This window comes from Camelus bactrianus, chromosome 12, assembly GCF_048773025.1.
Source record: "Camelus bactrianus isolate YW-2024 breed Bactrian camel chromosome 12, ASM4877302v1, whole genome shotgun sequence".
Taxonomy (NCBI): Eukaryota; Metazoa; Chordata; class Mammalia; order Artiodactyla; family Camelidae; genus Camelus; species Camelus bactrianus.
Window position 1 is genome coordinate 30157163 of NC_133550.1, and position 16762 is coordinate 30173924.

At 44.9% G+C, this 16762-nt stretch overlaps 1 protein-coding gene across 16 annotated transcripts in view; it reads right to left on the reverse strand.

Moving 5' to 3' along the window:
* ABTB3 (ankyrin repeat and BTB domain containing 3) overlaps positions 1-16762 on the reverse strand; it is a 505725-nt gene that overhangs the window by 98098 nt on the left and 390865 nt on the right. For all 16 annotated transcript variants that reach the window (XM_074375114.1, XM_074375117.1, XM_074375115.1 and 13 more), the window contains one exon: positions 5596-5800. In XM_074375114.1, the coding sequence (XP_074231215.1) occupies positions 5596-5800 (205 nt within the window). The remainder of the gene's footprint in view (positions 1-5595; positions 5801-16762) is intronic.

The window sequence follows — 16762 nt, forward strand, 5'->3', positions numbered from 1 at the left end:
GTGCAATAGGCTTTGTCAACTCTTTTGTGTGCCCAGAACCACTGATAAACTTACTGTTTGGAGAATTTGCCATATTACTAGTCTATGGTTCAACAAGGTAGAAATTCACCTTCCCAGATGCCTCTGCAACTAGGGTGCAGGCATGAGACCCAGGCTTCACAGATTTAGAAGCAAGTGGTGTGACACAAATGGAACATGACAAGGCTGGTGGCAGATACATTTCAGTTTTCAGGGCTAGTGGTGGCTGAGGTCCTGCTGGGAGTGTCCAATGCCCAGCATCAGTGGTGTGAGGTCTAGTGTCTATGGCTGTGAGTTCTCTGCTGGAGCAGTTCTGGGGTGCCACGTGGTCACTGTTCCAGGTTGTGTTGCCTCAAAGCCTGCTCCAATGCCCGCCAGAAGCCTCCTTAAGCTCCACTAAACATTTAGACTCATGGGACAATGATAGGCCACTCTTGTCTTGCAGGACAACATCAGATGTTTCCTTTAGTGGGAATTCTTATAACAATTCATCCAGCCATCCTGGAGCTATCTTCTGCCCAGGTGACACCCAGGTGCACAGAGATGAGATCCACTCGGGTGTTTGTGGGAACTGCCCTGCTTCATGAGCCCCAATATCTTTTGTAACAACTCCAGAGACATAGCTTCCAAGGTCCCTGAAAGGGACATTGCCAGTTATAAGAATCAGTAAATTCAAGGAAGCCCAAAGCTTTGGGTATTTATCAAGTATTTATAGTACTACAAGGCCAGATCTAATGCACCAATCTAGGGTCATTTTGACCATAAGCAATGTTGCTTAGTAACACAGTTAAACTGCAATTTTTATTAGGTTTCTAGGGGAACAGAGCTAGAGAATTAGTCCAAGATCAAATTCTTATGCAGGAGGGAAAACGATTTGGTAACCCTCTGCCTACACTGGGCCTCTCAGAGGTTTTCTTTCTGCTTTAAGGAAGTTCAACTTTTGCAATGAAGCATTCCTACTAGTAGTGCTGTTTATATCAAGGATATCTCTGCCTACTTGCGTTTTGATATACATTCCTTAGTGGGAAAGAATGGGAAGTGTTATAACTAGAATACTGGAAATTTTGCATAACCCTGAGTATGTCTATTGTACTCCATTAAAATCTGAATATCACTTGTCACATACTGATGTGCTGGGGTGATCTTTTGGTAGGGTTTCTTGGAAGATGTGTTTGGGTACCATTAGCTTCTAATGTCTGTTAAATTTGTTTTATTAACTCCTTTTCCTCAAGTGTAAATTCTTCCATTTGTTAAGACTGTTCTGTTTCTCCCATTAGTTTTCCTCAAATAGTTGGTGACTGGTGATTGTATACTCATGTCTGTGGTTGAGATTCCCCTGGTAGACCATCTACCACATCTACTTGCACAGCTCTGCTTACAAAAGGGGTGAGGGCTGCCACAGCCTAGGTACAAATTCTGGTTTGTTTTCTGTGAGACTGGGGCAGAATAGAGCTACCTAATTGTCTAGTCCTCTACATGAAGCTGATCACTGTTTCTCTCAGGCATTACCAGCTACTTCAGGTGACAAAATACTTCTATTTATCCTACTCTTTTTTCATTTGTGGTAGCAAATTACTGAAATCATCCATGGCCAAACACATCTAGGAATCCCTAGTATTTCCAGTAATGATATTGGGGAGGAAAGTCTTATAGATTTAAGATGCTTCTATTAAAAAACAGAAGTCTCTTATGGCCTCTACCCTCAAAATTAAGGTGTTTATATTTAGCATTACTGTTTGGAAAAGAAATATTGCCTAATTGTAATCTTAAAAATTCATCTGAGTTTTTTTAAAAAATAAAAGTATCTGAGGGAACTGGATGATTTTAGATGCTCAAAAAATAGTGACCAAAATTCTGGAAAAACTTAAACTACAGAAATTTCATACTGGCACTGAGCTTCATCAAAACCCTGCAATGAAAAATGAAACTATCCAAAACAAATGTAGCAACTTGAAAGCCGGGTCCACATCAAAGAGTAAAATGGTACATGGTGGCTGTGTTCCAAATACTCCAGCCAAGAAAGGCTCTCTGACAAGCAGAGGTGGTTTGAGGCACAAAACAATCCATATTTCAGTCAACAAATGTGTCCCAGGCTTTCTGCTGGGATGGGAAAAAAGTACATAATATTCAGCCCCTGTTCCTGAAGAGCTTAGCATCTATGGAAAACCATATAAGTACACGGCCTTACTGAAATTCACCAGAATAGAGACAAACAGTCAAGGAGATGTTGTTTGATTTGGGGGGGCGGGGCCAGGAGACAGAAAGAGAGAAAAGAGCTCCAAATTTAAATCTTCCCTCCCGCTGGAAGTGTCTTGTTTGTAAGTTTTAGTGCGAAGCTGGTGTAAACACAGAATGAAAACAGTTAGAGCCTGCTCTCCTCTGAAGCCCTTCCCTGTGTGTTTTCAGATGCTAATGAACACCAGTGCATATTCTATCACAAAATGGGAAGAAACAGCTTTTTATCTAGAAGGAACCACACACAGGCTTCTTTAGGGACAATGATAATAGCATTTAAAAGCCAAAAAACAAAAATAAAAAGTAGATGTATAATATTAGTCACTTTTTTGGGGGGGACGGTGAGGGGCACCCCCTTATGTCAGGCATGGCACTGATGTCTTAGCTACAATATCTAATTTGTTGCTCACACCAGTCCCAGGAGTCTGGTCTTGCCCTCACTTTACAGCTGAGAAGAGTTTCAGTGGGGTGAAATGATTCACTCAAGGTCTCAGAACTAGAAGAAGCAGAGCTGGGATACAAACCCAAAGGTTGATCTGACTCCCAAATCCATACTCTTTCCAGAGGACCAAAGTCAACAGAACTCAAAAAATGACAAGTTCCACTTTCCATTTTGTGTTGTCCCTGAAAATTCAATCAAGAAGGAATGGAAAGACCAAGATAAGTGACTTCAACAAATTCTGGGACATGTTCTCTTTACTTGGCTTTCTCTTGCAGCTCATGCCTCTTTAAAACTTGTCCCAGAAAGTTTGAAATCCTCCGACAGTCTCCATAGACTTATAGCCACTTCAACTACACTCTGAATCCTGAAATAGATTCAAGAAGGGAAGATGGAAACTGCATAATAGAAAATATAACGGGAGCCATGCAACCGTGTTGAGTTGGGGGCAGGGGGCATGTCACAAGGTGAGATTTATATTTTAGAAGTTTCGGTCTGGTGGCCGTGAGGATGGAGCTGGCCAGAGAATAATAAGCTTCACATCCAGAGAGATCATTTAGAAATCAAGTGTAGTATGAGAGAACGAGGGCCTGAACCATGCGGTAGCCACAGTCTGGGGAGGAAGGATTGGAGAAATAAGAGATGGCACCGAGACATAGCATCAACAAGACCTGCTGACCAGCTGGTTGTAGGAGGGAGTGAAGGAGAGGAAGGATTGAGTCCCAGTTTTCTGACTTGGGTGACTGGGTTGATGGTGATGCCATTCTTAGAGACTGGGGATAAAGGAGGAATAGTTCGTTTTAGGGGGAAAGATGCTGGCTTTAGTTTCGAGGTGGTTGTGAGCACTCCTGATGGAAATGTTACAAAGGCAGCTAGATGGCTCTGTCCAGCTAGATAGCTCTGTCCATTCTTTCGTTCTGCAAATATTTATTGACTTCATGATATATACCAGATGTTAAGCTTGCCATTAGGTGTGGAGTGACAACCAAAACAGACATGTTCTGTGCCCTCACGAAGCCCATAGGCAATAAACAAGCAAATATATACACACACACACATATAGTGTTGGGCAGAAAAGAATAAGGTGCCCTGAGAAGAAGAACCATCCTGAGAGTGTGAGATTTGACAGTGGAAACTGGAAGGCTGGGTTGAACAAGTTTCGGTAGCTCAGAGGAGGTGATATCTGGCTGGAGATGGGGGTGGTGGGCATCTACATAGAGGTGGGAATTAAAGAGGACATGAGGGAGGTGAGTCAGAGAAACTGTCCTTTGGTACAGGCTGTTGGGGTGGCAGTGGGGTCTGAAGAACTAGATATCCCAAAGGCTGAGGCCAATGGTTTCCATCCTCTCAGCCATCACAATTCCCACTCATAGAAAGCAAAGTCTTGGTGCGTCTGACTGAGGTTGTTTTCTGCCCAGGGACCATGGGAATGTTGCCACCGCTCCACCTTGAGCATGTTTGGCACATGTAAATATGCACAGTGTACCCACTGATTTGATTTGGATAGCGGAAGACGTAAGTAATCCCCTCCCCTGATTAAGTAGTTAATCCCAGACTGCAGTGAAATATTGATGCTAACTTGGGATTCTTTAAAAAAAAAAAAGAGGCAACTTCTGTCTTGCCTAAACTCCATCCTCTTAACTGAAAGTCAAGAGACACCATTTAGGAGCCAAATTAAGCCCAATTCATCCTGGCAGAAACAGAACATCCAATGAGAATTTCAAAACCACTTGGAACCATTTAACAGAGAAAAGAAAACTGCATTGAGCCCAAATTGGGAGTTGTTCAGCTGTGTTTAGAAAATATCTACACCAACAATAATAAAAGGGGACATTTATTGCATTCAATTTTTAAACAGCCCTATGAAGGATTTATTCTTAGTAGCCCTATTTTGTAGATGAAAAAACTGAGGCACAGGGAGGTTAAAGCACTTTTCCAAGACATCCTGTTTTTGAATTGGAAGAGCCTGGATTTGAACCCAGAAGTCTAGATCACAGAGCCTGCTCTTTTAATCACCCTTGATAAACAAGGTTACTACTGCAGTAGTTAGAGTGAACAAGCCTGTGGATACAAGAAGCGGGGGGGGGGGGGGGGCTGGTTTGTAAGATGCTGAGGGGAGATGAGCTCTGTGGACCTGTTCCCAGAGGAAGAGGGGACACCTCCAGGCAGCCTTCTCTCCTGATGGTGGTTTGGACACCCTGCCTCTGAGAGGGTGAAACTAACCACAGAGAATCCTGGGGTTTTCCAGGTAGAAGGGAAACTTGGAACTGCTTAATTCAGCTACTGGTTGACAGATGGCGAGGCTGAGGCACTGGGAAGTGGAGAGATGGCGCTCAGAAGCAGCAGAAGCCAGGTAGAGGGACCTTCCCCTCCCCAGAAGCCCTCCCTTCCTTCTCTGTCGTGAGGATTCTGCTTCACAGAACAGCTATGCTCCCACCCACCTGAGAGGCCCACTTCTGGCTGAGCAGGTGTTACGGTTTCCCCCTGGAGTCACCAGGGTAGCCAGGATGAAATGAATATAAGACATTTCCCATCCAAGGAGCTGGCATCCCCCCAAACTGCCTCCACAAAGAAGCATTCCATCCCGCCCCAGCACGACAGAGGCCCTTATCCCTCCTGAATTTGCAGACCCACTCTTCTGACCCAAGTCACTTTTATCCCAAACTGGACCAGGCCTATGCAAAGCCATTTCAAAGATCCCACCCAGGTGTCAGATATCTACTCAGCCACAAGAGTCCCATCTGGACCCCTCCTGCGAGTTTTTGGAAACAGGGCAGTTCTGACCCCCAGCATCCCTCCCCAACCGCTGCACCTCCCTAGAGGCAGTACCCACCCACCACAAGGTGGTGTTGGCCAGAGGGGAGCACTTCTCTTTGGATATCCAAGGCCAACACAAGTCTTACCTTTCCACCTGGAGGTTGACTTTGGAGGGCTCCACATTGGGATTCTCCCACTCCATCTGCGGGCAGTGCATGAAATAGCAAAGGGTGTACAGGGCCTCAGGCTCCCAGTAGAGCGCACCCTGCTTGTGGTGCAGGGGGGTGCCGTTTCCGTGGTGCTTGGCGTTGAGGGGCTGCAGGTGATGCATAGCTCGGGACACCAGGTCACCTGTGGACAGAAGTAAGATTTCAGATTCTGCAGGCAGCCAAGACTTTGCAGAGATGTGCCTGAAGATCTCTGCAGAGATTCTGATCCTGGCATTCCCTCGTTCAATGGGAGTGGTCCCAGGGGTCCTCCAGGCCACACATCAAGCAGAGGGGAAAGCACTTGTTCATCCACCACACGACTGTCGAGGGCTTAGCAGGTTTGGGGAGCTGCTTCAAGCACAGAGTGCTGCTAAGATAATCCCAGTCCCGCCCTTCTGGAACCCAATGTTTCTACAAGGCACCCAAAGCCCTTTGTCCATGTCTGTTTCCAGCCTCCCTCACCTCAGGACATCCCCTTTGTCACATCCTCTGCTGTGGCCAATACTGCCTTCACTGTAGTCACAGGAATGGTCTATAGTGTCTATTGTGCCTATGCTATTCCTTTATCCAGAACATTCTCTCTCTCCTCTTCTCCAGGCTAACTCCTACTGATCATCCAGGTATCAGCTCATATATTAACTTCACCAGGAAACCATTCTGGAATCTCCCTTATTCCCCTGTCTGTTATCACACTGTCTTTTCCTTGTTACAGCATTTAGGGCACTGGGTTAGAATGTTCTTTTTGTAGGTCTTTCCCAACAATAGCAACTCAGTCCTAAATTTGCCAGCACAGTTCTGAGCACTTTAATTCATTTAATTCTCACAACACCCTATAAAGTAGTGTACCTTTATGAACCCATTTTATAGAGGAGGAAACAGAGGCCCAAAGAGGTTAAATAACTTCTCAAGGTTGCACAGCTATGGGCGGCAGGGCCAGGATTTGAACCCAAGGCAGTCTGGCTCCAGAATCCATGCACGTAACCACACTCCTTGAGGGGCTTGTTTTACTCTTTTCAAAACCCTGGGAACACTCTAGTTTCTCTCATGCTTTCTCCGAAGGAAACCAGACTTCGTCTTAATCAAACCAAACTGGCACACACCCAGGTTGGCCGTGGAGGGAAGATCTTCATGTAGGAGGCTGGTTGGGCCTGAAGCCCTGACTTTTTTTGGCTAAGATGGTGTTTTCTAAATTTGGGTTGCTTGTTAAGTGAACTTCATGAGTGTAGCTGTACCCACCTGCACCATTATTTACTTAATTTTAAATGGACTCAATTTTGTTTTTTTAAAAAAATACATATATCTAAAAGGAAACATTATATCACTGCCATAAATGGAAAATCAGCATCACTTGATGAAAAATTGGTATCTCTTGCCAGAAACAGAAGGTCATTTTGAAAGTTAATTTGATGAAAACAAAACAGTGCAATGAGTTTATAGCTGAATTCTGGCCCTGCTTTCTTTTGTAATAAATAACAAGTGTTAGAAAGGTGTTAGGGGCTCATATCACATGAAGACTTTCCTCTTAGAGCCATCAAAATTAAACCAGAATTTAATCGAATCACTCCATGACCAATGTTACTTAATGCACTGCCCTTTTCCACTTGAAATCAGCTCACCCACAGTGGGAGGTATCCCACATTTGAGGAGACACTTGTCTAAGATATCTGTGATGATTAGTTCTTTGTGTCAACTGGGCGAGGCTGTGGTGCCCAGTTGGCTGGTCAATCATTAGTCTAGAGGTTGCCATGAAGCTATCTTTTTACATGTGATTAACATTTAAATCAGTAGATTGCAAATAAAGCAGATAACTCTCCATAATGTTGGCCTCCTCCAATCAGTTGAAGGCCTTAGGAGAAAAGACAGGACCTCAAAGAGGAAGGAATTCTGCCTTCAGACTCATGACTGAAACATCAACTCTTACTGGAATGTAAAGGCCCCTTTCTAGCCCCTGGTGGGGTGGGAGATTGTCTCCCCTATTCCCAATCCCTCACTCCCCAGTCGAAAGCAGGCCTGCAGGGCCTGGTTACCTTTTAACATGACACTTTTACCTAAAATCCAAACCCAAGAAAGTGAGGCCCAGTCAGAGGCAGGAGTTTCTCCTCTGAAGGTCTAAAGCCTGCCTTCTAGGCCCCCATTTCATGTCTGAGGGAGGGGCCACTTCCTCAAAAGAAGATTGACAGAGAACTATTCACCCACTTTATGGGAGTCGACTACAGAGATGAGCTCCCAGCTGAGGGCAGAAATGGCAAATACTCCTCTTTCCATTCCATGTCCTTGGCAGACATACTTAATCAATCTCAGAGCTCTTATCCACTGAATTAGATGGAGCCTTAAAATCCTTCTCAAGACATGATTCCAGGTGGTCACTATTTCTGATAGGGGTTGTCAGAGGAAAGGAAACTTCCACATTGTCAGAGTCCTAAGACCTAATCAGAATGACCTAACCAGTATAAAATCCAGACAACAGATGCAGAGGGTAAACAGACAGCAGTAGGGGAATGTTTCCTGACATCCCTCTACCTCTGACCAAGCCTAACCCAGAGCCTGCCCCTCCTGCTCTCCATTTCCCACAGCAGGAAAATATACCCAAGAAATCCCTGACAGAATTAGAGAAGGAAATTCTCTTTTAGAGGAAGATGGGCAGGAAACTCAAGGGGACCTGCAGATGGAAAATGTGGAGAACCACTGCTTAAAGTTAGGTAGGAGTCAGGTGAAGGAATTCAAATCCCAGATCTGCCACTGATCTGTGTGATCACCAGCAGGTCAATGACCCTCTCAGGTGAAGAAATGCTACTTCCCCATCAGGTGGCTGTGAAGGTTAAGTGCAAATAAGGAAGTACCTGTCACATTGTAGGCACTAAATCGGCAGCTCTAAGGCTCATGTCCTGCCTACTCTTCCTCCTTTCTGGTTGGGGGACTGAGAAGTTGGGGGTTTGGGACATTGAAGGCCAGTCCTGCCAGTGTCCCAGCCCAGAGTCTGATTTGCCACCTCATGCTGGAGTTGACTTTTAAAGGAATCTACGCTCCAGGCATCCCTTTGGGGTGCATTTAGGTCCTTAGTTGCCTCTTCCTCCCTTTTCTCTCTACCCTTTCATCTGTTAGGGATCTCACTTCCTGGCAGGGAGAAAACAGGAAGCCTGGTTCCTGCCTCCAGCCAGTCTCGTCAGTCCACTCTAATAAGGGGCTGCTCCAGTCACTGGTCCAAATAAGAGAGCAGAGTCAGTACAAGTTGAGAAGGAATCTAGAAGAAAACACCAGGTCCAGGGTGGGATCAAGTACAATGACAATGTTTTGAAGTTCCTGATGAGGACGCTGACCTAGAATAGAGGGCAGGAGGCACAGAGGCAGGAATCACAATATACTGAGCTCCTGCCAGTCTCAGGCTGTTGAGATACATTTTATGGTTTAATTTATGGAAGAGCAGCATGGGTCAGATACTACTGCACCTACTTCAGAGATGGGGAAATAGGTGGAAGGGTAAATTTATCCAGGTGTCACTCAGGAAGCGGCAGGTGACTCCAACCTGGATTCCAGGGCTCGTGTTCTTCATCATTACAGCATAGAATCTCCAAACAGGCACTGATCTGGAATCTACCTTTGGGTGTGGTCTTTGAAGAACCCTGGGGAAGAATCTGAGGCTTAAATCCCAAGTCTCCCAAGGTATATGCCATTGTAGATTCCAGGGTGGGGCCGCCTTGGTGGGTGGGGGCTTGGGAGGTGGGTCCACTTCTGCAGATGGAGCAGTTTCCAGCTCAGGGTTCCCAGAGTCTGATGGGCCTGCAAGAGTAGGGTGGCGGGGAGAGGGGCTGACAAGTCCATCTGCATAAGTGACCACTCTTGAAGGAAAATCATCCTAAGGAAAGAGATCCTGGGCAGGCGCACAAGGATAATCAGCAATGTGGTAGGCTGTGAAGCTGGTTCTGGACCCAAGAGAAACCTAGTCTCTCAGATCAGACCCTCTGCTCAGCCCCCAGCAGAGCTGAAAGAGCTTTTCCCTGAAAACCATGGAAAGGAGTAGGAGCCTGGGCAGCTCAGCTCGGGGGCCATGGAATGATGCTGTGGAGGATAACAGCAAACACACATCTGGCATTTCCTGTGTTCAGAGCAGTTCTAAGAACTTTATATATATGCCCCCTTGAGTGCCACACACCCAGTGAGGTTTGTCTTGATAACATCTCCATTTTACAAATGAGGAAACAGAGGCACAGGGAGAGGATCTGGCTGAAATCATACTGCCACTGGGTGCAAGAACTGGGCTTCAAACTGCTGCCATTTGGGAGTAGAGCACACGCTTTTAGTGGCCGTGCCACCCTGGCTCCCTGAAGGTAGAAGGGAGTCTCTCTTCATTGGTGGCAGCATAAACACATCAGGAGCTCCAAAGATCACTGCTGGCTTGGGTGCACCCAGAGTTGGCGGAATAGCTCAGCACTTGTTTAACTGGCCTCTGTTGGTAACAGCATCCTTGGTGGGCACAGAGTGGGAATGAGCCCCCGAGGCTGCAGGAGGCAGGGCTGATGGCAACAGCCTGGAAAGGACAGGAGACTTTCCATAGCTGTCCGCAGCTATGATGTCAGGGTCGCCTCAGCCACAGGCAAGATCTAAGGTTTCATGAAGTTTCTCGGGCAGCCAAGGCCTCAGGCTGAGCCACAGCAGGGCAGCAAGAAGGGGTGACAACATGTGAGGTGCCGCCTGGGACTCTCACATAGCACCGGTGAGCTTTTCAGAGGGGCTGGATTTCTAGTGAATTTGCACTTAGAGGGGCAAGTTCTGAGAAACTGCTGGTGGGCTGACCTCACGCACAGGGGGTGCGGCTGGAAGGATGAGAGATCCCCGACAACTGACCCATCTCAACACTCTCTGTCCTCCTGGAAGAAACAGCATGGGAGAGCAGAGGGGAAGTGAAGAGAGAAAGGCTTCCATCAGGAAGACCTGAGAAGCAATTCTGCTTCTAAATAGTGGGCCACACTGTGACCACTGGAAGGAGAAGACAGAGGCACTGCTAGGTGCCTGGCCAAAGAATCAAAGCCCCAGAGACCCCAGAGTGGCCTCCAAGCTGATTCAGAGTGTTCTCCCAGGACTCCTCTCTGTGGCATCCCGCAGGGGGAAACGTCACTGTCACTATTAATGTGAACGACAGTAATAGCTGCTGTTTGATAAACGCCGACACTGTGCCAGGCACTGAAAAAGCACCTCACATGCACTGTTCCTAATCCTCACAAGATTCTTTAGGGTATGTGTTATCTTATTTCAACTTTACAGCAGTGATCCACAACCAGGGTGATTTTGCCTCCCAGGGGACACCTGGCAATATCTGGAGACATTTCTGGATGTCATCTCCAGCGGTGGGGGTGCTGCTACTTAATCTAATGGGTAGAGGTAAGAGATGTTGCTAAACACAGATCTGTCCTTACAACAAAGAATTTAGTCCAAATGTCAATAATGCCCAGGTTGAGAAACACTGTTTTACTATAAGGAAACTGAGGGTCAAGTTCACAAGGTTAGTAAGAGAGAGAAAAGATTCCAACCTGGATCTGTCTGTCTCTAATGCTTGTGCTCTTCACCCTACACTGACCTGAGTCCTTTCAGAGATAGCCCACTGCAGCTGTGGCCAGCTCCGAGTCCACGATGAGGCAATCGGGATTATGTTGCCAAGGTTTAATGAATGCTCCTTACCCTTAATTCAATAATTCCACTTCTGGGACTCTGTCCCAATGTTACAATGAAAATGCAGCAAAATCCTCATGCCCAAGGATTTTTCACCCAAACCTTATTTACAGGATCCAAAGTTTGACAAAGAAACAAGTGTTTAAAAATCAGAGCATGGTTAAATAAACTCTGGTATATGACAAAAGAATAAGCTTATTCTTAAAAATTATTTAAAAATGTTATTTAAGATATTTACATAGAGCTGCAATAAATAAAAAAAAAACCTCATGTTAAAATGGTAAGTGGGGAAAAAAAAGTGAAATTCAAAATTGCATACAGTGTGATCAGGATTATGTTATTAGAAAAAACATGCACTGAGAAAATATTAGAGAAAAAACATCAAATTGTTGACCAAGGATTTCTCTGCCTCCTGGAATTGTGGGTGACATTCTTTTCCAACTTCTCTGTCATTTCCAAATTTTGACTTACAGCATGTGCTACTTGGGATTATCAAAATGATAAGCTTACCGAGGTAGTGTTTATTTTCTTGTACCTTCCATCTAGGGTCAGGTTGGGGTACACTCATTTTGAGAGTACTCATAAAAATGCTCAAAACAAGAAAAATCAAAAGGGAGTGGAGAGGAGAAGAGGATCCAAGTCTGGGGCCCCCCTGCACCACTCTTCCAGTTCCCCAAGACACTGGGAAGGCTTTGGCCTTGGTTGGGCTAACCATCTTCTCAAAACATCATTTGGCCTGCTCTGTACTTTAGGTTCCATGCTTTTGTTCTTGTTGTTTAGAGCACCCTTCCCTTCATTCTCCCAGCTACTAAAGACCTTCAAAGCTGTGATCAAATGCCACTTCTTCCATGGAGCCCTCCAGGATGCCCCCACCATCAGAATCAATCTCTCCTGTGTACCCACAACACCTGCTAATAAAGTCCAACGTGCTACTTGTTTAATTCAGATGCGTTCTAATTGCCCACATGTCGGCTTCCGCTACTGAGCTTCACAGGCAGAGACCATGACTCATTCATTGTCCTGTTCCTGAAGAAGCAGTGTAGTGTAGTGGTTAGGAACAAGCTCTCTGGAGTCAGACTGAGTCTGAGCCTCCTACCTGCCACTGATAAGTGGCCTGGTCCCGGGTGAGTTAAGGTCTCTGTATATGGGGATGATTATGACTGAGTGAATGTGTTGTGTGGATTAAATTTATAACACATATAAAGTACCTAGCATTGGTTTCTTCGTTTGAAAAAATGGAGATAATAATTGTATCTACCTCATAGTATTAAATGAAGCAATCATATAAATCACTTAAAGCACTTGGAATAGGTCTGGCACATCCTAAGTTAATAAGCATTCAGCATTATTTCTTCTTTGTATCATCATTGTTATCACCACCATCATCATTTTCACTATCACAATCATTTCTGTCATCACTATCACCATCATCATTTTCATCATCATCATCATCAATATCGTCATCACCATCATTATCATCGTTATCAGCCCAGTATCTTGATCAGAGACTTAAAGGATGTCTCTGATGAGGGCTGGCTAAAGGAGATGGAATTGGCGCACTGATTCTGCAATCGCCAGCTCCATTTCAAATCCTGCTCTACATATGTGCTATCTGCTGCTTCACCTGCCAGCTTCATGAGCCCAAAACAACAAATCCATTTGTCGCTAGATGCACTGAGCTTTGGTGGCTGGAGTTTGGTTCTAGGAGTCTACTTGAGCGCCCACTTACAACCAGGTTCCCCAAATGTCAGCTGTCTGGGAATCACCATTGTAAATTCTCACATATCTGTATGCTGCAGTACAATTTATTTACTTAATATTTTCCCTTAAAATTCTTTCACACAACTAAATGCATTTTCAAAGGAAACTTCATATCAGTGCCATAAAAAGAAAACCAGTATTTTTCTAGTACTCATAAAAATTCACAGCAATTAAAAATAGAAATGTTTTGTGTATCACCTACGATTGTGTCCTGTGCCACCCTTTGGAAAACGCTCTAACCTTCCAGACTCAGGCTATCAGTGAAGTTCTCATTAAGCCATCTTCCTGCATGCAGATGTGACGCCCCCTGGGACAAAGAGCCACACATTCCAATGGTGGGATCCTTTTGCCAAAACCTGTGCCATGACAGCACTCTCAGTTCCTGCCCTGCTCATCATTTCATCCACAGACTATATACTTACTTACTATATACTATGTTTTCAAAACCTCCCACAACCCTAGGGAAGGAGGTATCATCACCCTCATCCAAAACTGTGAATCAGAGTGATCAAGTCACTTGTCATAGGTCACACAGCACAGATAAAGAAACCAAGGCTCTCTCCAGCACCATAAACTGCAGTTTAACTTGTCTCACCAAAAATCCCCTCCCCTTGAAAAAGAAAGAAAAGAAAGACCACGTATTATCCAGGTCATTAGTACAAAGTAATGAGATTTGTTTTTAAGGAGGAGAGCTGGAGGAACAGGGATGAGACAACAGAAGACTGAACTCTGGGTCCAGCAGGAAACTTACCATTCATGCATTCATTCATTCATCAAATATTTATCGAGTTCATTGAGACATTGTTCTAGGCACTGGGGATACAGTCAATGACATTTAAAAATAAGTCTTCATTCTTATGGGGTTTGCAGTCTTGGTGGGGTGGACAGAAAATAAACAAATAAATAAATATATAGTATGTCAGATGGTGCTAAGTGCTATGAAGAAAATTAAAGCAGGAAAGAAAGCAGTGATGGAGGGAGGGGTGAGTGGGGCTGTCATAGGAGGGTCTCTATGAGGACGTGACATTTGAGCAGTGGCCTGAATGAAGTGAGGGAGGAGCTTGGTCAGTATCAAGGGAAAAGCTTTCCACGCAGAAGGAGCAGCAAGTGCAAAAGCCCTGTGGTGGAGTGGAGTATTCAAGAAATACCAAGAGGTCAGTGGCCACTTTATCACGTGAAAGGGTCACAGGTGCATTATAGGGGCTGGAGGCAGGAGGACCTTCTGAAAAGAGCCCATTTGCATTCGAGAAAGCCCCTTGTCCAAGCAATAAGGGTTATTTTTTTTTCTGGTGATACTGTGGAAAGACAATCCAGAAACTCTTTTTATGCACAAGTTGTAAATTAATGGCCCTGTTTTGATTGACTCATGGAGTGGGAACAACAAATTCATAGTTTAGTGTGAAAAGAAAAAACAAAGAGGCATTTTTTGATGAAGCCCTGATTTTTTTCTCTTTAAACAACAGAAAGCAATTATTCTAATTAATGACTGTCCAATTTGATTGTAATTGGGAACTTGGGGGCAAGGCGAGGCGTTGGGCAGAAGAGCTTCAACAAGATCTCAGAGGACAGAAATGTGGCATTGATGGAACCAAATGCAGTTGGTTCAAAAGTGAGAATAGCCAGGGCCCCTGCTTTCCCTGTGGCCTCAGTGTGGGAGACAGAGTGGCTCTGCTTCCCCTAGACCTACTCCTGCCTGGTTCAGGTAAAAAGTCTGCCAGCCAGACTCTAAGTCAACTGTGAAGTTCAGCTCATCACCTTGTGAATTTCCTACAGCTCACGGCCAAGAATCACCAGCCTGTGTCAGTCCAAACTGACCTTTGTGTTATCCTGATTTAGCTTCGCATTCAAATAATTGAGACATACAGAGGTTCAGTTCTAGTTCTCTGAGTTCAAAATTCAGTTCAATAGAATATTTAATATTTGACAAGAGTTTCATTAAGCGTTCCCTTCACCTGTAGCGTTTTCTCTGGCTTTTATTTCACAGACTAGTTCACTGTGTGTCATTCATTTATTCATTTCACATTCAACAGATATTCCCCAGCTACGGGAGACTGTTAGGTGCCTAGAATGCAAAGCTAAACTAGACACAGCACAGCAGGATAGAAAAGGAACAAACTAGGTTTGAATTGTGACTGCCACTTACTGGCTGTGTGGCTTTGGGTAAAACACATATCCTTCCAAGTCTTAGTTTTCTTACCTGTGAAATGGGAATAAAAATACCTTGAATGTATTTAAAGCATGTGGCACACAGTAGGTGGTCTGGAAATAGTGGATGTATCTTTCACCCCAAGCCATAATGGTCTGAACAAAGAAAGTGCTCTGGACATCATCACTGATGGAGATAGCTCTGGATTTTAGTATGATGCCCTGAGGACGGAGGCAGGAGGTATACAGGGAGAAGTCTCAGCCAGCAAGGATGGTCCCCCACCTAGGTACTTGGTGAGGAAGGTACTTGGTAACCTTTGTGAATTTTCACATTCCCAGTGGTTTTGAGGAGAGCATCCACAATGCATCATACAGAGCAAACTGCAGATTCTCAGACCTGGAAGGAACAGAGATCTGACCAACACTCTGGTCTTACAGAGGGGCGATCTCATTCCACCTGGAACATATAGAAATATCTCCTGGACAGACTCTAGTCCAGTGGTGATGGGTGGAAGTTCTGCCTTGAGAACTGGATTCAGTTTCAAGCCATCAGCTTACAAGGGTGCTTGATCTTAGACAAGTTGTTTATCCTTTTCTTGCTTCCGTTCCTATGTCAGTGTGGATAATAATGGTTACATTGGAAATAACTCACGGATATTTTTCATAGTTCCCTAGCTCAGTAACATCGGTGCTGCTATTATTACTGTTGGCTATTAAGAAAGCCACAGTCAGGGGTTCTGCCCTCAAGCCTGAACAGCCTGATTCAAGAACAGGGATGGCTGTGAACAAACCCTCTCCATCTCCCTTTGCTGGAAAAATAGTGCTTTCTGGAATCCACACTCGCAGAGAAACCTTTGAATATGAAGAACAGCTCTCTATGTACACAGAGAAGGAAAGGCTGTATTGATTCAGACCACAGAGCAAGCAAGTTCAATTATAGTCAGATCAGAAACAAAGGCAATTTTATTACCTTCCGTCCCCGACGTGGCTTATCAACGTGTTTCCGTGCATACGTTCTATGGGGCTGACTTAATGAATGTTAAGGAACCCACTCATAATTAGCAGCACCCATTTGTGTGCCAACAATTCATATGCAAAAGTCAACATTCAACGACAATGACAGGGTTTAATTTAAATAGCAAATTGTCCTTACAAACAATTTACGCAGCAAGCCGGTCCTGCAGTCTGCCTGCTAAGGTGAAGTGCAGATTTGTTTAGCAAAGCCTTTCCTCCAAGAGGGACTGGAATGAAGCAGAGCCCCAGCTCAGGTGCTAGGAGGGGCCCTTAAAATATCCCAGGACCAGCTTTTGAGACCCTAGGGAAGAACATGTGGGGGCCTCTTCCCAGGTTGTGCCCACGCAGATGTGAACCAACACTGTAGGCAGATTCGGCATTTCCAAGGTCATGGACATGTCTTAGAAATTTGCGGAGTCCCAGAGAATATGGCATTTCTTCTTCAAGATGTTTCCCAACAGGGGCTGCTCGGATCGCCTACATCTGAGTCCCTGGGGAGCTATTAAAATGCAGACATTTC